Source organism: Nannobrachium achirus (assembly GCF_963921795.1).
Source record: "Nannobrachium achirus genome assembly, chromosome: 6".
Lineage (NCBI taxonomy): Eukaryota > Metazoa > Chordata > Actinopteri > Myctophiformes > Myctophidae > Nannobrachium > Nannobrachium achirus.
Genome location: NC_137815.1, coordinates 55897699 through 55921628, shown reverse-complemented (window position 1 = coordinate 55921628; position 23930 = coordinate 55897699). Strand labels below are relative to the sequence as shown.

Here is a 23930-nt window from a genome sequence, read left to right as displayed (position 1 = left end):
TAAAAGTATCCCACGGGTTCTCAAAACAGGCTATCCAGATTTGCTGCCGATTGTGACGTCATCATCGGCTGTTTTTGAAGAAAAAATTTTTTTTCAAAAAGATTTGCGCAGTTCAGGCCAAAGGTGGTACTGCAGCTGAAAATGCTCTGAGAGCCATTCAAAAATGAGAGAGGCTCTCTATTCAGGAGTGGTAATTTAGCCTCAAACCTTTTGAAAAACGTTTTTGGGACATAAACAATATGACATAAATACTTTTTAAATGCATGGTGTATCATCATCACAGTTTAACCATGAAGTATTTCTGTGGCACTGAGTGTAGTGGCTCAGGAGGTAGAGCGGCCATCTAAGAACCGTAGGGTTCCTGGTTCGAACCCAAGCTCTTTGTATTGAAGTACTTCAGAATAAGGCTGGGCGATATTAGGAAAACCTTCGATATTCGATAACGTTGTTGAATACCTCGATATCGATATGATTCACGATATTGGTAAAAACAATTGCATTATATTAGGTCCACTGCCTGCCTAACCCAGATAATGAATATCCATGCATGCACACTGCACAGTACACATAGAATAAAGACATTAAATGTCGGATTTCCATTTTCCAATGGAATGGAACAATGGTTTTATTGAAATAACCACACCTGGTTGCAGATAGACTGCTTTTATGTGCTACGTGGTCTGTTAATTAATTCAACACATACACAAATACCTAATTTCAAGCCGCCTTCGTCGATATGTATACCTCGCATGTTGATACCTCGATATCGATATATTTTCGATATATTGCCCAGCCTTACTCCAGAATGAATAGGTTGGTGACTTGCATGATTGCTTCTGCCTATGGTAGTAGTGAATGTGTGTAACGGTCATTGTAAAACACTTTGGATAGACAAAAACAAAAATGCTGGCCATTTACCATATTGAAATATCTACCGTAAGCACAGATTTATAGAAATCAAACTGCGTGTGACTTCACATTTGTATAAGAAATTTGCATGGCAGTTTCCTCCAGCTATCCAGCTATACACCCAGTGTTTGATTCCCTGACTCTGGAATAATGTTTTCATAGGTGAGAGACGGCTTTTATAAAAGAAAGTGGATTACTCATGTCGCACGAAAAAAAGAAAAAAGTAAGAAACCGAAGTTGGATGTGTTAGATAAGAGAGAATGTACTTTTTGTTAATGTTGACATGGGTAATGACAGATGTCCATGGAGTTATTTTAGTCTTCACAAATATAAGCCTGCAGGCATTTTCCATTTTTGGGCTTAACTGCGTTTATAAAGTGAACAAACAAATGATTTCATGCATGTGTCAAATCATAATAATATGAATACACAGTGACTCATCTTGGTTAGAACAATTTCCATAACAGGCTCTGAGACAACCAAAAGAGTTTTGATAAAGCTGATTTCTATGATGGTAACAGACAGACAGTAAAGGCTATTATTGGAAGGGAACCTTCATATATGTGTGTTAGATATTAAAAGTATTGCTATGTTATGTTTTATTTCAAATGAAACTGTGTCTTAAAGTGCAGTTGTTAGTTACCATGTACCTGATGATAACCCATAACAAGGAATGTTACAAGGAAAAAAGCAACAACAAAAACACAATTACATTATTTTATTGATATTGTGCGAAATGGTTTAGCACTTTGTAAACCATATTTTTGATACATGTTAAGAGAGAGAGAGAGAGAGAAAGAGAAAGAGAAAGAGAAAGAGAGAGAGAGAGATAGATCAGTTGTTCTCAACGTGTTGTATGTCAAGGACCCCTACAGTCTTCAATAAATGTAAAAAACTGTACGATTTAAAATCAAGTCTGCATATTTCGGCCTAACATAGAGGCATTCTTCAAGGCAAGAACAGTGATGAGAGGTCCCACTTGATTGAACTCATTGGAACCCCAGTGACAGTTCCCCGAACCAAGTGGCACCCCTTTTGTAGTTACATCACAACCCATTCATTCATTCATAAAACGTTCTCAATGGAGGGGGGAACTGTTGTGACATCATCACCATGCTTCCAGACAACTGCTGCCATTCCAATATTTGCACAAGATGCACAGTATTTCCTGATCAAGCCCAACAGCTGTGTTCCAAGGCACTGTGTTGGTTGTCATTTTTGGAAATGGACATCATATTGCACTGGCCAACAAGCTTATTCCTTGAAGACTGTGATGTGATGCAAGACCAACAGGAACTTCAGTGTTGGGTGTAATTATAGCAGGACAGTGTGGTGTGGGAAATGGAGTGGAACACAACGACAAAGGGCATTCATGTCTTAACATGAAGTGGGCAAGAAGATTTGCATTTGTTTGTGAGGTGTGTGTGTGTACGCTCACCCACAAATGTGTGTCTCATTTCCTGCTTAATGCAGGCATGTGTGACCCTACTGTACGGTAACGGTGGTGATGCTCTGAGCAATACCTCTACAGTACATTTGGTTCACTTCACCAGATGTTTACAACGTCTGCCGGGGTCCCACCCAGACATATAAAATGTCTAATCTAATCGCATTGATACTTTCCAGGCAGAAGGCAACCACCATCAACCATATGCTTTATGGAAGCACAACTTCCTGTCTCAAACATTGTCTGATTGTTGTACTTGTGCCCACCGTAAATGGTGCATTTATATAGCGCTTTTTATCCAAAGCGCTTTACATAGATTCACGCACACTTTCATACACAGATGGCGGAGGAACCCATGCAAGGCACTCAGATGCACATCATCGGGAGCAGGTAGGTCCAGAGTCTTCCTCAAGGACACTTTGACACTAACTCTGGGGGAGCCCGGGATCGAACTGGGAACCGTGCGATTGCCATCCGGATCTGGCCGCTCTACCCGAGCCACTGCCCCCACCGTGACCATCAATCCAACTCACGAGCAAGACCAAAAGGAGGTCCCTTTGCTTTGAGCACCGACCTCTAAGAAAGAGGCAGAAATGTAAAAATGGCCAATCTACAAGCTCACAATGCCTCGCAACGTGAGGCGTTTTCACAATATTTAGCTGTGGAACCGAGATAAACAAAAAGCAATGCCTCAAATCCTACATTTCAAGTGCTTATCAGGGTGGGGGGTCCCCAGTTCAAACATGATTATTTTGGGGGTCACAGCCTAAAAAGGTTGAGAACCACTGGAGCTCGTAGATTGCATTAAAGCAAAAAAAAATCTCACAACTGAATTAGGCCAAGTCCTAATCTGCGATTTATGAAACAAGAGTGAAAGGAGCACTGTAACTTGTTTCATCATAAACCATTAACACAATAATGTAAAATTATGTTTTGGTAGAAATACAGCCATACAGAACGTATGGTTGAGGCTTAAATCCTTTGCCTTTATAAATTATCCAATACCATTAGGCATTGGCCTAGTACCAACTGTACTATGAATAAAGGCAGAAAAGCCCCCCCACCCCCCCCCCCCCCCACACACACACACACACACACACACACACACAAAGAATATCATAAACATGTATTCTGTTCTGTCACTAGTTTGACCACTTCAAATACTGTTTAATACAATAACTAATAACTGGCTATATACAAGCTTACAACAGCTTGCACATTTGGCATGCTGTTACCGGTAAGACATGCTCGTGCTTCCACAGAAGACATGCTCACGTCATTTTGATTCCATGGAATCCAAATTTGGTATGCCATTACCGGTAAGACATGCTCGTGCTTCCACAGAAGACACGCTCACGTCATTTTGATTCCATGGAATCCAAATGACTGAAATCAGTCATGATGGCGACTGAGAACTTTAATCGATAATCGACTATTTTCAACAAAGATATTTGGTGTTGAGGGAGAAAAAGAAGCAGATCTAACAGAGCCCTGGGGAACCCTGGTCAACTAAGTAGGCCTATTTAGGTTAAGAGGTTAAATTGCAACAACCAAAGATTCTTTATGATATAGATAGAACATATCTTTCATCTTCAGAGTAGAAGACACTGCCCATCCACACCCGTTTCATTCCTTCACTCACACAAGGTCTTATGTTTGAAGTGACAAAAATGATGGGCAGTTATCAAGCAAAACAATACCTATTGACTCAAGTGCTAGGGAAGATCTGAGATATGATAGGCTCTTTGCACAATCTACGGTTGTGAGCTAAGTCAATATTTGTCCCCAGTTACCATGTCACACAATGTCTGTGCAAACCTATTCCAATAACCACCTCAATTATCTCCTACATCGCACGCAGACATGCATGCATGCACATATGAACACACATAGATAGATACACCTGTGCTCACTGTACTCTCTCCTGAGGCCTTTACTATCAGAGAATGAATAAGCATCAATGAAGTTCATCAAGTTCATCAAAACATGCCATTTATCCCTAAGTTACATTTATATTATGTGTAGTAATAATTTAAGAAATTCATTCCAGGATGACATACTGTATATACTGTATATCCATACAGCATTTGAGAGAAAGCTCTTGCAAAATGATACACTGACATCACACAATTAACATAAATGCTTGTACTGGATTAAAAGGACAACTAGACAGATGCAATTGGAAATTGCAAGTGTGGTTGCCGTGACACCAGTCACACTTGCAAATAAATATCTGTATCTATCATATCAGTCCTTGTCCCTATTTGAGCGTGTGTGCTAATCCTTGTCCCTTTTTTGTATGCCCATATATGGAGTGAGGTTCAGGGACATAGTAGCTAAATGTGACATTAAAAATGTACCTGTACACATTTCTACTGAATATCTTAATTACAATGAAATGAAGTTGACATGTCTTTTTTAAGGGCAACTGTTTTATAAACGCAATATTACCTTCAGCTCGTTCCGGCAGCAACGCAGCCGTGCCAATAATCACGATAACCCAACCCACACCCTCTCGTGTAATATTGCTTAAATGCACAAGGAAGGACACATGGTCACTAGGGATTTACTGTATTCTCATTGGTTGCTTGGGACTTACAGATGTAAAGGTACCATGTACGCTTAGAAAATCCTTTCCATAAGATAGACAATCCTTTCCTTTCCATACCAACTGGATAACACCCATATGCTTTCCATTTAAAACCTAAACATGGATTACCTGCTTGCTTACCTATTGGAACACAATCCATATCACTTAAAATTAATTCAGGTGAGCTATTCTTCCCATTAAACCAATTTGAATGAGATGCAAATATGAACACATCTGAGCATGTGGTTATGGTTCATTTTCAAATGTAGCGTTCCAGATAATCCTCACATCCTATAAATATAATAAGCCAATGGTGACATTTGATATTTTGAGGAATTTCAGGTAGCCTATGGCTACATGGTCATTCTATTTTTCCCATAATGGTTTCACTGCATTGTTTTATGTTCTATGTATCATCGTTACATTTCGGATCTAACATTAACCACAGAAACCCTAGTAGTGTCCAAATTCTGAGACATTCTGAATTCTGCAAACATTTAGCGAAAAGAGCAGATCTACAAGCTCACAGCGGCACGTGTCATGTTGTGAGCTTTTAGACTGGCTGCAAAGATATTTAGTGTAGAGCGAAAACAGGAGGGTGCCCAGAATAGACCCCTGGGGTACTCCAGCAACTCTATAATGTGGTCAACAAGAACACAAATTTCATTTTTTTTTTTACCTTAATTTTTATCCCACGATTTTGTAACCCATTTTCACACAGTGCCAATTCTGCTCTCCCTCCCTTACATTTCATCATTAAGTGTAACCTAAATTATGGACCTTGTTGAGAAATACCACAAATGTCTCGGAAGGAAACATTTCTACCTGTTCTTACACCTGTCACAAAGAATAACTAAATCACTTTACTTGCCACTGTCTTCACATTAGTCATTGGTTAAAGACCATATTACACACATACCATTATTTCAGTGTTAATTTAATCATACAAATGTTTTATTTATACATACAGGAAAAAAGGCTTTTTCAATGGACATTTTCCTCTTCAGATAAATGTGCTATCTTCAGACTATGTAAACTCTCAGCTCATATTCTCATCATGCCACCATCTCAAACCTGCAGATAGTCACAAACTAATCAATGGATCCAGCAGAATAAAAATAAAACAAATTTCAAAGGACTCCCTCTCCATCGCAGATCGCACACACACACAACGGGCCTGTGTATACACATACATACGGACAGTCGGACACCCATACACGCGCTACTGCACGTATGCATACACTAACTAAAGAAGACAGTAACTCTTCATTATTAAAAGAAAAAAAGCAAGGCAGAACAGTGTATACTGTTTGGGAGGAAGAAAAAGGGGGCTTGCGGGTAACGAATACAGCAGTTGTGAAGCGCAGGATGCTGGTGACACTTCCAAACCACTTGAACCCTAGCTTCACCAATCCGGGGGGGGGGGGGGGGGGGGGGGGGGGGGAAGACATTTGCAGAGAATAGTCAATATACAAGCCCTCAACTCGTCGCAGCTCAACTTATAATTGGCTATCTTCGGCTAGTAGGGGGCCTAGTTTAGTCCTTTGGAATACGGACAACTAACTATAGAGTTTCAGTGGTTTAACACAGGGGTGTGTTGGGTGTGGGGGGGCAGATAACTCTAGCCAGAAATAACTCATTTACTGTACGGATGAGATCCCAATCAGGATAATTTGATGCTGAACATGACAGAGATAAACACAATTCCCTTTCATATTGATCTGGCAAATTAATTACCCGATTAAAAAAAAAAAAAAAAAAATGGATTCCACAACAACCCTAGTGAGGCAAATCAACACACATTTCTATTGAACATTGATGCCGAAAATATACATTGAGATTCCAATGACAGTAATTGGTTAGTTCATCCTCAAACACATGTATCCCAAATGTGTAAACAAGAACATGATTGATCTACATTTCCATCACAATGTGACTCATGTGAATTATTTTTCTGTAGAAATGTGTCAATTTGTGAAAAATCAAAAAACTTTGGTACTCTGGTGCAGAAAATAAGTGACATACAAATAAATGAGGCGCTCAAACTCTCTGGAAAATGCTGGCATCACTCTTTTTTTTAGGTCACCACTTTTAGACATCATAAGTGGCATACAGCATTGTGCAAATAGCAGTAGCGAAACATCTGCAATTTCTGTATTCATAATATCGACACAAAACCCATCAAACCTAACATTCAGGCATCGTTTCCAAGAACAGAACACAAACACGCCACATTATATAGTATTGAAGATGGTATGGGGGAGGGTGATGTCTGATTTAGTAATTTGATTATTAGCACCATCTGCTGGCTGTACTGGGAGGTTTTATTTACTTATGGTAGGCCCATTTCTTTTGGGCATATGGCAATATACCACCAACTGGGGCAATTGGTTAATCAGATGATTCCATATTATTAAACTGGAAATAATACTGCTCTCACTTCATATGTGTGGAGACATGACACCCATACCCAAGTAGTATACATACACCATGTCAATTTAAATCGACAGGAAACCAGACCACACATGCACACACATGCCTACAAGCACACATTCACACACACGTTTGAGTTACACCTAGACAGTCATTCATAAACTAAATAATCATACACCAGGCAGAAGATTCAGATGGCTTGTTCAACCTCTCTTGCTCACACAGACACACACATTCATTTTGCAAAGCTCATCAGGCCACCTATTTAACCACTTTCATCCCCATTTTGGACATGTCATTATGGGTGAAAGATTTTCAACATTAAGAAAAGAAGAAAAAAAAACATTTTAAAAGGTTCTCAAACACAGCAAATCTACAAGCTCACAATGTGCATTGTGAGCTTTTAGACTTTTTGATGATATCTGAATAAGTGGTTACAGTGGAAAATCCACCCCAAAGTAAAAGCCTCACACAGGGACAGCAGAGCACCTCCAGATGACATAACTTGACATCAGCATCGCTGTGTTTGATCTTTGGGGAAAAACAGGATTCCTAGACTAGGGTTTTTAGGTCGCATCATGACTAGTCGATAGCATTGGCTGGTGACTGATTTGATATGTTGATAGTAGCTGGACTATAGGGTCAAGTAAGCCAAATCACTGTGTATGTGTGTGTAAGCTAAAGATTCTTTGTTAGGGCAACATCGCAGTATGCCATCATGACAAAAAATGCAATAGTATGGGCAGCCATCATGACGAACTGTTCTTTTTAAAGTTTTACATGGGTTTTGTACATTTACAACACTTTGCCAGAGCTTCGAATTATCCACTTAATTTGCAACAGTTTAGCTTTAATGCCCATGGGTATTCAGCTGTCCGAGATCGCGGAAATAAAGTTGCGTATGCAAGTTGTTTTTTCTAGGGTGGATATTCGCCTTCTGTTGGGTGTGTTGGACAGTGGGGGAAATAAATTAGCCATCTAACATGTATTTTATTTTTTGTAAGGATTTATAGCACTCTTTAAAATGAAGCATTCACACATGCGTATCCGGGGTGTTCGGTGCCGGGCAGAGGACGTTTCGTGGGAGCGAAATGTAGTCCGTTCTGTGCCCTCGCCATAGTTTGTGTGTCTGTGTGTGGAGGGGTGGGAGAGGGGGGCACGAGGGTCACAAGGCCGGGGGAGACAGAGCGAGAGAGGGTTGTCCAAAGTCAATATAAAACAGCCCCTCCCACCCCACCCCCATCCACCCCCCCACTTCAGACTCCCCTGCATGTCACAGAGTCCCCGGGCTGAATGGCGGAGGAGGGCATTGGGGGTCTTTGTCGTTCTAGCTCTGTCCAAACGGATAGGGTCCATGAATACCCTGGGGGAGGGAAAAAAGGAGCAAATTTGATATAAAGACAGATTAAAGGGGCGTTTCCTTCTTCTGCAAACAGTTGTTTTACTCTATAATAAAATAAAAAAGGACTGTACTTAATACCTTAGACATGACACATGCACTAACACCGGTTAAAACTATCAAGTTTAAAGTTAAAATCTGGGATTTATTTCAACAAATTAAACTGTATTCTAACCATCTATAGTAAGTAGCACATCACAATGGTGTCTTGAGAGCAACCTCACACTCAAGTCATCAAGACCAAGGAGCTGATGGTTGACAGCAGGAAGCAGCGTAGACAGCACGCCCCCCCAAAGTATGGCTGCGTGCTCACCGGTGTAGCAGTTGAGTGTCACACACAAACACATGGCGAAAAAGGCGTCAGTACTGCCTCGGATGGCTTTAATTCTCACAAGTACTTATGTACCATCGAGATGCATCCTGATAAACTACATCTTCACCTGGAATGGGAACGGCACCACCCTACCCTACAGAGTGCTACAGTGGGTGGTGTGGATGACTGAAAGCATCGGAGGTGAGCTTCCGTCTTTCCAGGACACACACAAGAAGAGGAGCATAGACCAGGGTGAGTGAACTAGGGGTGTAACAGTTAATCGAACACATCAACTTAATCGATAATCGATTTTAATCCAAGATAATTGATTTGAGGGCAAATTTACTTTAATTGTTAAAAAAATATCTAATAACTTATACAATGAAGTACAGTATAACGTAGGGCTTAAGTGTTTAATCAGAGAATCTATTTATACTTTTTTTTAAATGGCATCAAGCTGTTCACGCTGCCAGGCAGGCGATACCGCTGTATCAAAAAGAGATGGACGAGGATAAGGGATAGTTTCTAGAGCCAGGCTGTGATGATGCTCAACAGGCGCTGAGGCCTGTCACCATGTCAGTGTTGGCAACACAGGCTGTCACACTGGCATTGTATCAATTTATGTATCATTATTCATACGTTGACTCAGTTATATACAGTATTACATGACTGAATAAACTCCATCTACCATGGCGTCTCTTATTTGCCTAAGAGACTGAGGTAATCTGCCTCATCTTTATTGTATTGTATAGTACACACCTATATCTAATACTATTGTTCTCTTCTACACCTGTTTGTAAACCTGAGGTGTGACAAACGTCTAAGTTGTTCTGAAGTGGTTGGAGAAAGTATCCCTGCTCTTCCATTTCAGCAGTGGTATCATTGTAGATAATTGACTGCTTTACAATGTCAATATACAGTAGTTATTTGAAGAAGGCGGTGCACCAGCTTAGATGCTAGTTGTGCTTAAATTGTCGCATACCAATTTCTTTGTCAGCAGAGTAATAAGTGTTTAACAATTTATAGATGTATTTATGTGTTCATTCATTGCTCGCAGTTATGTAATGAGGAAGACAGTTATGCCACAGTACACTGAACTGAAAACAATTGGGGAAAGATCAAAGGAAAACGGCCTAAAGCCTCACTGAGGGATACGGCAGGGAACACGCAAGTTTCAAATTACTAAACTGCTTTATATACTTTAGCGAAGTGACTTTTTGTGTCCATTCAAGAGAAGACAAAGCATTGCTGGTGTTAGGACTAGCTAGTGAAGTCAGAACAAAGAATGGATGTCCACAAAAGGTGTAGTAGTGGATCCATCACCACCACTGGGGAAAAATCTCTTAAACAATGAATTTGACTGGAGCCAGCCTATGGTTAACCAATTATTTCCCGATTGACCTGGATGTCATCCGACACGTCGATGACGTAACCAGAACAAAAAAATCTTTTCCATCCGTCTCAAGCCTTTCAGTTGAATGCTTTCTTCTTGAATGTATTATATTATAATATGGCTTTTAACCGGCACCTTTAAAAAGCACACTAAAGAAACTGCTGCCACCATGGTACCACAGAATATAGATATAAAGTTTGTCATCGAGTATCGAAGCTTGTAGTTTGGCAGTCAATTTCATGCAAGACATTGTGCGACAAACTATGAATCAGGCTTCACTATTTGTGAACAATCCAGTATAACCAGTATAACAAGTCTGGAAGAAGTGCCAGGAAAATAACCCTTATCCAAAGGATGAATAAAGCCTAAACTATGATAGGAATGATGGGGATAAATGTATGAATTTAGTCCCCACTCCTTTGTCACTTAACACTTGCACACAGGCCTATGTGAAAAGTGATATATAATAATGTAAAAATTATTAAAGTCAATCATATGAACTGTGACTGAAGAAATTAAGGAAAGGTAGAACAGCATGTCAGCAAATACTGGGGCTGTGAACAAGTCAGTATTTTGTTGGTCGACGACATGTCAGAGCATTCTCCAAGTCCACTTTAGTGGGGTTTCTTTTTTTGCAATTAAGTGTCCCCATCATGTTAAGAATTATGTCAAAACCAAATAAATACATAAAAAATAGGAGGCTTTATTTATTTAAAGGTGGGGTCAATGTTTTTGTTGTTGTTAAAATAAGTGTTAATTGCAACAGCAACATGGGTCTCTTAACTCATTTCCTGCGATCCCCGCCGAAACCGGAGATTTCCCGCTGTACCACTCTGCGATGTCCGTTGATCCCGGAAATTTAATTAGCTTTAATCATTATGAAACGATTAAAAGTAGGGTCGCTGTATATAGCCGCTTCGGAGACTTTAGGCCCGCCTCCTAACTGTATCCGGTTGTAATTCCTGTTTGGACCGGATCTAGGTTTCCATATACGGTCTGACGTCCAATCGCAGCTCCGTTCGCATAGCTTTTCATTGTAAACAAGTGAGCTGACTGCTCGGCCATAGAATGGTATTTTTTTCACGCGTTTTTTCATTTATTTTGTAGCCGTTTGATTCTTTTACCCACCTGGCATATGATCTGCGCACATATCGTCTGCTATGTGCGCGAACGTGTTTACGTGTTACCATAGCGCACGGCTGGTTGCTCCAATGTTTTTTATGTAAACACTGGTGGATAAGCAGGGATACAGCGTGGCAACGGATATGTCTATTTCAATGGGGGTTTTTTCATTCGAAAGCTGTCACGAGTCTACACGTCTACTAGATGAGTCGCGCACAGATCGTGCACGATGCGTGCGCGTGCCCACGTTAAAAGGTAAGGACAATTTGGCAGCTGCTTACTACAGCTATGTTTAAAATGGCAGCATGATTGTTAATCCCTCCAGCTCTTGATCAAACAGAAAATGCATTTTCAGGGGATACCAAATTGTATCCAATAAGGAGAGAGAATGATAGGATACAGATTAGACAAGTGAAATTAATTGATGACACAAAGAAATTATCTGACAAAATTGTATCTGGAACACTATAACATTTAAGACGGCAAATGGGTACTTTATCCTGCACCACCTGATTTTCTTTTTTTCCCTGTTCATTAAAGATCTGGAAAGACATGGCGCCCACTGGCCTTCTAGTCCAGGTGCATACCACTTAGGCATTGCCACATAGGCATGGATGCCTGACGGCGGCGCCGGTTCGATTCCCGAACAGGACGACCTTTGCCGCGTGTCACTCCCCATTCTCTACCCCCATTTCCTGTCAGTCTACTGTCCTATAAATAAAAGCATAAAAGCCCAAAAACAAATCTTTAAAAAAGAAAGAAAGAAAAATATTAATAATAATAATAATAATGAATCTGGAGAGACACAGAGACCCATTACTGAACAAACACACTATAGCAATGATTACTAAGAATATATTGCTTTAACCTTTTTTACAAAAATATATATATATATAAAAGGATTTAAACTAAACATGGGTTTACTTTGACACTGTACATTTGATATACAGTACGTGAAATGTGTGTGCTGCATTTACCAATCCTAACTATTAGGAGCAGTGGGCGTTATTATAAAGTTATAATCATGTCTGATAATAAAGTTAATTTGTAGTTATAATTAATGACTGTTGCTGAAAACATCTGTGAGAGTCGAGATAGTACAGATCACCTAATCATATGCTGAAATCCCACCTACTGCGGACGTTAGAGGGATGGGGTGTTGGCTGGAGTTATTATTACGTTCAGCTAGTTTGTCAAAATCGTCCCACACAACATTTCTAAATGAAGTTGCAAAGTACACAACTTGAGGAAATTAAACTCCAGCTGTGGCACACAAACACCCTATCCTATTGGGAAAACAGTAGTTACACTAGGCTAAGTTATTTCTAACATTTTGAATTGCTATTTTTACAGTAACGTTTTTATCGTTATTTTATATGCCATTAAAAAGTAAAACATAGATTTTTCCATTTCTACTTTTGGGGTTAATTGGAGCACCACTTGGAAGTTGAGTAGACACAATTGTCACATTCCTACCCAATAGGCCAATACATCAATAAACAAAACATTATTATAGGATCATGTCACAAACTTTGTTGAGAATATTGTGAGTCAACATTCACTGCCATGAAAGCGTGTCTGGAACAGTCTGAATTCTCTTCCTGTACATTTCCATTTTGAAAGCAGTTTCTGAAATGTCAAAATTCTAGTTTCAAAATGACTCTCAGTATTATAATGTCAACTAGTGGGCATAAACTAACAGCAGACTAACCTTTGAACTAGAAGGGTTAAAGCTAAAGGACCTTTGATCGTGCTAGAAAAAGGTGTTTCCAGGGTAATTTAATTCCAACAATGTCCCTAGTCCCATAGTTGACTGCAACAAAGGCCTTGCCAGAGAACTATCTGGTCTTACCACTAAAAGGCCAGTCAATCCAAGCTAAAAAAGGGCCTGACCCAAAAGAAATAAATGCAATAGTAATCATTCAGGGTTTTTGGAGCTGTGTGAAGCACAGGCTCCCTATACGTGGCTGTGTGGGTCTGTGTGTGTGTGTGTGTGTGTGTGTGTGTGTGTCTGTCTGTCTGTATGTAGCCTGAACTTCCTAAACTTTGGCACGCCACTAGTCCCACAGTTTTGCCACCACACACTCGCGCCATATGTCAAATCGACCGGCTTACTCGGGAATCGTGGGCTATTACTTTTCTAAGAGAAAGGTTCTATAGTTTAATTGATATTAATTTATTAGTGAATTAATTTTCCCCATTGACTTATAATGGGAATCGCAAAAACTCACATTCAATTATTTGTCTCTCGCAAACCATAGGGGCTAGAGTTTCAAGACTTGGAGAGGAGGTTCATAATGATTTCAAGGATTAAATAAAAAATTATTGTGTCATTTGGCCGCATGGTGGCGCCATAACACCCCACTTTACGTTTTGGCCTGTAACTCTTGAACCGTAGGTCGGAAAATTAAAAATATTTTTTCCCTGGATTCCTTGGGTCATGACGCATCTCCCCATATAGGCCACGCCCATTTGCGCCATGATAGATTTTCCGCCATCTTTAATTTTCTCCAAAACACACTTTTTGCTCCTTTTCCTACATATTTTCTTCAAATGTCACAAAAATCGGTACACATGATCCACACACACACACACACACACACACACACACACACACACACACACACACACACACACACACACACACACACACACACACACACACACACACACACACACACACACACACACACACACACACACACACACACACACACACACACACACACACCTCCACTTCACACGGGTGTGATTTTTATGATCCTTAGGGTCATCCAAAAAACATTAAGTTTCCCATTATATTCTTAGTGGAGCAAGGTAAATTCAGGGGGTTCAAGTTTGTGTCCCTTCACTTACTATACAGGAAAAAAATAACGCCAAAGAATTCTTCTTTAAGTAGCATGTGAGGGGTCTAACTAGGGGTTTTTCATGATTCTGAATCCATTGCAAGCATTTGTTTTGCACAAACAAACATTCCTCAGGCTAAACTATGGTTTAGTGATGAGTGAGTCATCACTTTTCTGGGGTCAGCTCAGTTTTGTGACGTCTTTTTCTAGCCAGAGGACTGTTTTTAGTGCAAAACAAATGCTTGTAAAGGATTCAGAATCATGAAAAACCCCTAGTTAGACCCCTCACATAATACTTAAAGAAGCCTTTTTGGGGGTCTTTTTTTTTTCCTGTATAGTAAGTGAAGGGACCCAAACTTGAATTCACCCCTGAATTCACCTTGATCAACTAAGAATATAAAGGGAAACTTTTAACATGTTTTTTGGATGACCCTAAGGATCATATAAAACCTTGAACCATTACTTTTGCGATTTCTTTTGGGTGAAACCTCCGATTGACTGGCCTATAACCGATTTCAGCCTAGAAGTCCCATTGAACCTCCCTACATTATTACCACATTGTGAATGGTAACTGGTAAAGTCCACAACTGGCTTTCGATACATAATGATGATCACTGTAGAATTCTCCTAGGACTGATGAATCTATTGTTTAGTATCCTACTACGGCAGCCAGCCATCAAGTCTTACTCTTAATTACAACCAGCAAACCTGAACGCCTGTCTATGATGGCTCAATTTCATCATCATTTGCACCTAGAATGTCACAGTCATTGTCCATTTTACTGAAACCACGTTTGAAATTAGAATTTAAGTTTGAAATTAGAATTGAACACACAGAATAACAATATGACGCAACTGAATTAAAATGGTAATGGATGGAGTGTCCCACCAAGACACAGCAACGGTGAGCAACCAATAGGTGTGAAGAGGGGCGGGACAACGGGCAGGACTTGACAACGGGTGAATTAATTAATTTGGCTGATGACTGGCGTTTGAAGGGATCTAACCTCAGGGTGACATATATACAATATAATCACGCAATTGTAAGCCCATGACCAAATGTTTTTAGCATATAATTATTAAATAAATGATCCCACAATCTTCTTATAGATCAAACTTTTTCTCGTCGCTCCTCCACTCTTGTCTTACGAGACACGCTTCGCTTTATGGGAGCCAGTTGACGGCTGCACGGCAGAGAGCAAACAAGTGTTCAGTTGGTAGTGCCAGAGGCACAACAACAAACAAAGCGACATGTCCTTGGTTTGGAGATTAGGGATGGCCAAATGTTTTAAGCTCTTCCTTTCTCTTTAAAACGGGATTCACGGGGGTCTGTTTCGGAAAATCCAATCGCTGTTTGTTTCTTGTCCACAAGCTTGTCAAGTTGTGTCAGCAACGTGTGTGTCGCGGACAGAACAGACGCATGCATGGTTACACATACATTGGTGACCGCACAAATGTGTGACTGCAGGGTGAATAGTTGCATAATAGTCTAGTAGGAAAGGGGGGTCCATGCGCATAGGGTGTTTTTTTTTTTTTTTTTTGCAGGGTGAATAGTTGCATATTAGTCTAGTAGGAAGGGGGGGGGGGGGGGGGGGGGGTCCACGCGCATAGGGTGGATTTGTTTTCGCCACCTGCTTTTTCTTAATCCTTAAAGGGTATATTTTAAGATTCTGCCAGGTGCCAAGCTGAAATATCCCAAGGGGTTAATTTTTTATGATTTATTGTACCTACCCATTCACTTACTATACAGGAAAACAAATACCCCCCAAAAGAATCTTATTTAAGTAGCATATGAGGGGTCAAACTAGGGTTTTTAATGATTCTGAATCCATTGCAAGCCTTGGTTTTGCACTAAAAACTAGGCTTGTCACCAGAACCGATACTTCGGTACCTAGTCGATGCCAAGATGTGACGGTACTGTACGGTACTGACTTTTCTACAAGTACGGTAGTACCGAGGTACCGTTGGTACCGAGATGCCAGATCTGGCCGCTTCTTTTGTGTTGTTTTTGGGCTGTAAATGAGCGGTTATCTGGCAACCCTCAACCTCTGATGCTGTGTACGTGACGACGTGGAGTCGTGGTCTCGTGGACTACCACGCTTTAAGGAGAAAAACAACAACAGGCAACATGGCGGCGCCCACGCATCTGCGTCGCGTCGTCTTTTACCAGCAGCGACAGCTGTCCCTCCATTAGTTGAGAAGAAAAACTAACCAAAAGTCGCGTATAGTACTTTGCATTCGAGGATGAGCGGGGATTAATAGTTGGTCGTCAAAAAACCTGTATGCCGTCGTAACCGTTTCCAGACGAAAGGGAGGAACACATCCAACTAGCGAAACATCTAAAAAGACCGACATCCAGACTTGTACAAAGAATTCAAGGTTAGTGCATTTGAATTCTCGTGTAATCATTGTTGCCCATATCTAATAACGTTACTATGGTGAGCCCAGACAGTAAATGAGCTGCCTGGCAAAGTAACGTTATGTCCAGCTCCAGCCTCGTCACGGAGAGCAGCCCCCGTCTGTCCCCCATGGCATAATAAAGTTATATAAAGTTGCCAGGCAGCTCATTTACTGAACCGCCTAACGTAACGTTAAACAACCCTGGAATAATACATACGTTATTCTTTGTTTGAGAAGGCTGGCATTGCTGTTTAGCCAGTGTTCTTTTGAGTTAACTTTTTTTTACGCTAGGATTGTGTGTGTGTGTGTGTGTGTGTGCGTGTGCGTGTGCGTGCGTGCGTGCGGTCGTAATAGACTGTGTGTGCGCGCGCGGTTGTATAGGCTATGATTTGTAATAAATAAATAGAACTAAAAAGGGTTTCACCACGTCATTAAATTACTGCTTGCACTCTGTGTGTGTGTGTGTGTGTGTGTGTGTGTGTGTGTGTGTGTGTGTGTGTGTGTGTGTTGCTGTAGTGTAGTCTAAGCTACACCTACTAACTGAAATCTCAATGTTCTTTTCACAGTATCAACCAGAGGAGGACTTTGACAAGGAGGACAGGCCAGAGCAAAGCCAGCAGCAGCAACACACACAGCCAACACTTTTATTTTATTAATGATAAAAAAAAATTAGGCTACATGCACAGTATTTTATTTTAATCATTTAAAGCTACATGCAACTTCTGTTTAAGCATACAGTATTGTTGTTTGTTGTTCACTTCTAATAAAGGAGTGTATGTTGAACTACATGGGATTTATTGTCTATTTTTCATTTTTACCGTGGTATCGAAATAGTATCGAGAATCGTGGAATTTCAATGGTATTGGCATCGACTACTAGATTTCTGGTATCGTGACATCCCTACTAAAAACATTCCTTGAGCTAAAAACGGCCCATCACAGAGAGTCATCACTTTTCACAGTTTTGGGTCCATTTCTATTTGTCCAAGGAATGTTTTTTTTAATGGTTATTTGAAGAATTTATATAGAGTTGCCATTGCATTTTGCACTTACTGCAATCTGTTATTTGAACTGAAGCTATCCTACAATTAATAAATGGCTTTAATTGAAAGGTGATGCTTTTTTTTCTCTTTTTTTTTTGCTATGTAGCCTACTGTAAATATCGGGTATCGTATCGGTTATCGGGAAATAGCCAAATTAATATATCGGATTGGATCGAAATAGAAAAAACCTGGATCGGTGCACCCCTACTAACCTGTGACCTTTTGATAACAGCTCTCTCCCTCGCCACTTTACTTTTACCTAAACTGAAACTGAGTTTGTATAAGCGCATATTTAACTTTCAGTCAAAGCGAATCAGCATTTTGTGAAAACATACATACCTGACTGTACGTGACTACTGACAGATTGGTTTGGAGGCCATTTGATGCCCTATTTACAGCACTGTGTGACAGTCCATTTTGATCTTGTTGGATTGGCTCCGGCGTGCCTTCCCAGGCTCCTCCGGGGTCTTTCAAGCCGCTGTCTGTGCCATCGTGCTTGTTCTTCTGCGGCGAGGCGAAGGGGTTGAAGTCTCCCTGAACGTTGCGGTGGGGCTGCGTGTTGAACTCCGTCTCAAAGGAGGACAGCTGCTGGGTCACGCCAAGGAGACCTCCTACCTCCACGCTCAGAATCACCCAGATCACATCTATCAGGGAAAGGTAGAGGAACCGTATAAGTCAACAATATTAACTAGAGTCTGCAGTAATCTCGAGTAGCCAGACTGTTGCCTCCCACAATTTCCAAATGCTTTCGTCATACAGTCGGGACTCGGGAGCACGGAAGCGCACCATGAGCAAGCGATAAAGCAGAGTACAGCCAAAATAAAATTCATTAATTCGATTTATTGTAATTAGGTAGACAAAGTATCAAGAAGATAAGAATTCTTAGAACATGTGAACATGTAATTTGTCAGTCGATGTTCAAAACAATCAATAAACAGAACTCAATGAGCATCAGTCCCAATAACTTTCTTAAATTCTTCTTACTTTTCTTTTGTTGAGAAAAGAGCCTACAAAAAACACATAATGTAGGATTCATGAAACATACAATGTGGAGTCCCTCAATTGTGTGTGTGTGTGTGTGTGTGTGTGTGTGTGTGTGTGTGTGTGTGTGTGTGTGTGTAGGTGTACCAGATAACAAATGCAAATTGTTCCTAAACTGGCTGTGTGCATGTTTATGTTCATTTGCATATTACATGCCCTGTAAACAACATAAAAGGCAATGCAAAATTACAGATGTACGATCACATGAGGATAAGGCTTGGTGAAAAGCTTATTGAGCTCTGAAATAGAAGTTTATATAAAATGCAAAATGCATGACTAAAGAAAAGTCTTTTGCAGAGTGTGCACTTATTCTAGCCTATTACTAAGGTTTATTCTGGGTCAGTACTGACATTTGCTTTGCCATGACCATCTCCAATTACAAATAGTAAAAAGAAGAAAAGTAAACAATATATAATAATAATGTAACTATCTATATATCTCTATCTATATGGATAAATGATTAATTGGAAATAATTGGTGAGACCGTAATAGTGTGTATGGAAACAAAAAAAAGTCAGTTATAGAAGATGGCAAATAATAGATCTGATCTCAGATTACTAGGGCTGGTCCCAAATATCTGAAAATTCAGATACTCGCTCAGCAGGTAGTTGTCCCCTTTGGCTAAATGGACTTAATCTCTATAAATGCTTCTCCTTCAACTAAAGTGCTTCACAAGAACTATGTTGGTGCAACTAAATACTTGCTCTTTTCACTTTTACTTCCTCCTACAGTCAAGATGGCAGTGCAATGTGTAGGTGATAATCTGCGCAATTGTCAAATAAATACATTTTATACATTTCTTCTGCTTAGGCAGGATTGGTGGTGTTTTTCCGACGTCCCATTGTTCCGATGTCCCATTAGTCTGACGATACCTAACACTAACTTTAACCCCAACCCTAATCTCAGTAAAACTATGCCTAAACCTAACCTTAACCCTAAATCGGACAAATGGGATGTTGGACTATCGAGATTTTCCGGTGCGATATATATATTTTTGTAGGCAGTGAAAGCAGTGATATCGTTGGCTGATGGGTCCCTACACTACAGACTGAAATCCCTCTAGTGGCCATGCATAAAGACAAACTGTCGCACGAAATAGCAAAACCTTCATACCTGTGACAAATGTCCCACAGTTAATCAGAATGATATCCAGGTATTAAAATAACCACGCTGATATGGAACAGTACACAATACTTAAATTTGCTTGAGACAGCCTAATTCTCAGGGGGGAAACAAAAACAAACCAAAAAAGATCAGTTTTTGTACTGACAGGCCATTAGAAGAAAGTTCTTATGTCTGATGGATAATTTGAAGCATGGTACCTTTAGGCTACTGAATTCAGGTCTAAATAGGAATGTGATTATACCTTTCATTTCATTCATACACTCTCAGGAGTGTTCTGTTCTGTCTGCAGTGTCCAAGCACATACAATATGTCACTGTGTACAACTCTAGTTCCTTCTGCCAGAAGGTGGCATCAACATTTCCCGTTCCACGTCTGTTTCTCATAGTTTCATTTGATTGGCTCAGCAGCATATTTGAACTGGAAATACATAATATGTTTTTTTGTAGTTCAAAGCTGCTGCTGAGCCAATCAAATGAGGCTATGAGAGAGACCAGGAATAGGAAATGTTTGTTCTGGAAAAGCAGGGAATGACACTAACGGTTGCCTGACTGACCGGTAGGTAAATAAAATGGTCGAACAGGTGAAGTTTGCTATCGGCAACCCCCAACCAAATTATTATTTTAATACTTGATTAATGTGTTGATTTCCTTTTCATTATTACGCAGTTCACCTATTAGCCGGGGAGATCCAGTCATCAAAATGGGAGAGGACCTGTGATGTTCTGCCGCACTTTTTATTTCTGTTTTATCTATTAGTTTGGTCATTAAGGTCCGCAAAAACTGTGAAAAGTGGAAAAAAAGTGATGACTCATCACTTTTCACAGCTTTTACGGGCCAATATTTTGCCCAAGGAATGTTTTTCATGCAAAACAAATGCTTGCAATGGATTCAGAATGATGAAGAACCCGTAGTTTGACCCCTCACATGCTACTTAAAGCAGATTTTTTTTTCTTTTTTGAATATTTCTAGTGGAGTCAATGGGACAGTGAATATACAAATAGCCATAACTTTTTTTCGCAATGTTTCCGGCAGAGCAGGCCTCTCATTCTGTGGACCTTAATGACCAAACTAATAGATAAAACAGAAATAAAAAGTGCGGCAGAACATCACAGGTTCAACCCTATTCCTTGAGCTTTTGGGCATGTGGATCCCCGACTACTATGGATTTATTTGGCAACTATGAAGTGACAAGACTTTAAAAGTAAAAAAGAATATGGTAAAGGTGCATTTAGAGCAAATACTACATATTGGAAATTTTTTAGAAGGCACACGACAATTGTATGTATTGTTCATGTGTATATATATATATAAATAATTGTATGTAATAGAATGCTTATTATATGATTACTTACTCAAATTTAATTTGATTAATAAGATTTATCAACTACACGATCAATCATTTCAACCCCAAACAGAAGTAGCTACATGTGTGCCAATTATGACTTTGCCAGGCATATTTATTTATTATTAGGCTATTTAAGCTTTGGACACCTTCGGCATATGACAACGGTAACTGGAAATATTCAGCGCTCGATAGATAAACCTGCCGCCATAGCAGCTGTCTGTACCACGCCAGAAACTCTTTTTCCACGTTGTGGCTACGTCTGCTGTATAGACGCATCGCCACGGGAACCACAGCGTTCAGTAAAAGGGGTGGGACCCCGTCGCCGACGGCTGTTTGCTTAACGATTTGGACTGCAACGGTGATTGCGTCATTGCAGCCGTAGTCCCGCCTTACATCGCGGTAGTAGAAACGGGCTCCTTAAATTCCCTATAAGCATAGTCCTTGAAAATGTCCTACCTCCATAAAATAATCCGGTGGCTGTACACATTCTCCACTGGCCCTGGTACATGCCCGGAGCTGTGGGACTACGCATCTGGACGCTCACATCTGAGATCTCCTGCGGTTCGAGAGACTTCACCATGACCATGTTCACATGGCCAAACTGGTCTCCTCCAATGTACTTAAGACAAACCCCAGGAGGCCAGGACTCAGCACCTGCAATATAGTGAGTGACATTAAGACACAGGTCAAAAACAATCAATCACATACCTGCATGCACACATCACATACACTATATTCAGAATGTTATTGCTGTAAAACAGTAATTCTCGAAGTTTTTTAATTCAATGACACCCAGTTTGATATACATTAGGCCAAGGTCCCACATTTGATAAATCATTTTATCTCTGGGATCTCAATCTACATGGAAAGATTCAGAGTGTCAATTAAACTCTGAGAGTGTGCAATGTCTTGTACAGTCTCTTAGAGGCCTGTAACTCGTCATGGATGTCTGGGGGTCCACGGAAGCCACATTGAGAAGAACCAGTGCAGTGTAAAAGGATGCAGAAAGAAGATGAGGCACCACACCTGTGTTTTGTATTCTCCAGGTCTTTGTGAACTGTGTATCTGGGGGGACGGACTCCCCTTCCCCGATCGTCACATCCTCAACGAAGGACATGGATGGCGCATTTACATTGGGACTTTCAAAGTCATAATATGCACCGATAGCAGCTTGGAGGTTCCTGTTTGGACACAAAAAGAAAAGAGCAGATGAGTGGTGTGGTACTGAACAGAACCAGACATTGTACAGGCCAGGGCAGGGCAAAGGTGAGCTGATCAGCCTGAGAGAGAGAGAGAGAGACAGAGAGACAGACATTATAACATTGACATATTATGCGGCCACTGTTTGGTTTCAGCCATTTATGATAACTGATTATGGACACGCAAAACCGTGACGAAGCCCCACTCTCTACGAGCTCCAATGATCACGACTCTGGTTAATGATGACATCACACTGGCTGATTGCTGTTTGGAGAGCCAGAGTTTACCAGCTTAGATGAGTGGATTACTCTTGCTTGCATTCTATTGTGAAAGATGGCACATGATCTACATTGGTGGTAGCTCCTGTTTACGTCAGCGAGCTGTTTAAATTAGCTCTCCTGTGTTAGTTAGTGTTTTTATGCTTTGAGCTCACAGCCAAAAGGAGGACAAACTTTGCAGTTTCACTTTCGGCCAAACGCCAGATTTCCCTTAACTGTCATTTCCATGAATAAAACAAATGTTGTAAACCCGCGTCGACGTGCATCAAGGTTGACCCGACACTATATCGACTTTAGTTTTAGTTCTAGTCCAGTGGTTCTCAAAAGTGGATTCCAGCGACTCTAGGTGGGTTTCTATAGGGGGGTCTAAATTGACCCATACAAGTCTGTAACTGTGTACAAATGGAAATGGACTGGTTCATTTGGTTCCATGTGTAGTGTGTAGTGTACACTGCCAGAGTTAAGGCGAGACCTTGAAATGTGAAAGTTTTAGAAACACTATTCTAGTCTATGTTGTCGACGGCGGGACAGAATGGATGTCCTGGGTGTTAGCTTAGCGCTGCTGGGCTAACAGGCCCCGCTCCTCATCCCCGCGCTCACCAGTTGGTCATGTCCAGGAAGAAGGCGCATCCCGCCGGGTTCAGCTGGAAGCCGAGCAGCCTCTGGAACTCCGAGATGAGGACGTCCTTGTCCGTGGTGCCCATGCAGCTGAACTTCTGCATGAGCTCCGCGTCCACGTCCATGTCCATGGCCTCCATGGCGGGCGGTGTGGCCGTCCCGTGGTGGTCCGCACACGGAGCGAGCTCCTCTCTCAGTTTAGTCCGACGTCGAGGCCTTGTCCAGCCATAACAACCACCATAACCCAACAACAACAAGCTCAATACGCATGGGTACGCTCTGCTTCCCATCCGCCGGAGCGACGGCTCTGCTGTGATTGGCTATCTGATATTTGGCTGTTAGGTAACGCAGTGACGCCAGGAGACACCGGAATCATGCTCAAAATGTGTAACAAATCTACAAGTGGTGGGGAAAAAAAGACAAATACTCAA

The 23930-nt window shown here is 40.9% G+C and overlaps 1 protein-coding gene across 1 annotated transcript; it reads right to left on the bottom strand.

The window, feature by feature from the left end:
- Window positions 1-5887: 5887 nt before the first annotated feature.
- Window positions 5888-23729, bottom strand: ilrun (inflammation and lipid regulator with UBA-like and NBR1-like domains). Its single transcript, XM_080728914.1, has 5 exons — window positions 23482-23729; window positions 22430-22584; window positions 21860-22057; window positions 18233-18537; window positions 5888-8742 (listed from the first exon to the last, which is right to left on the bottom strand). The coding sequence occupies exons 1-5, from the start codon at window positions 23637-23639 to the stop codon at window positions 8707-8709; spliced, it is 852 nt and encodes a 283-aa protein (XP_080585040.1). The 5' UTR covers window positions 23640-23729; the 3' UTR covers window positions 5888-8706.
- Between the last annotated feature and the right edge of the window lie 201 nt (window positions 23730-23930).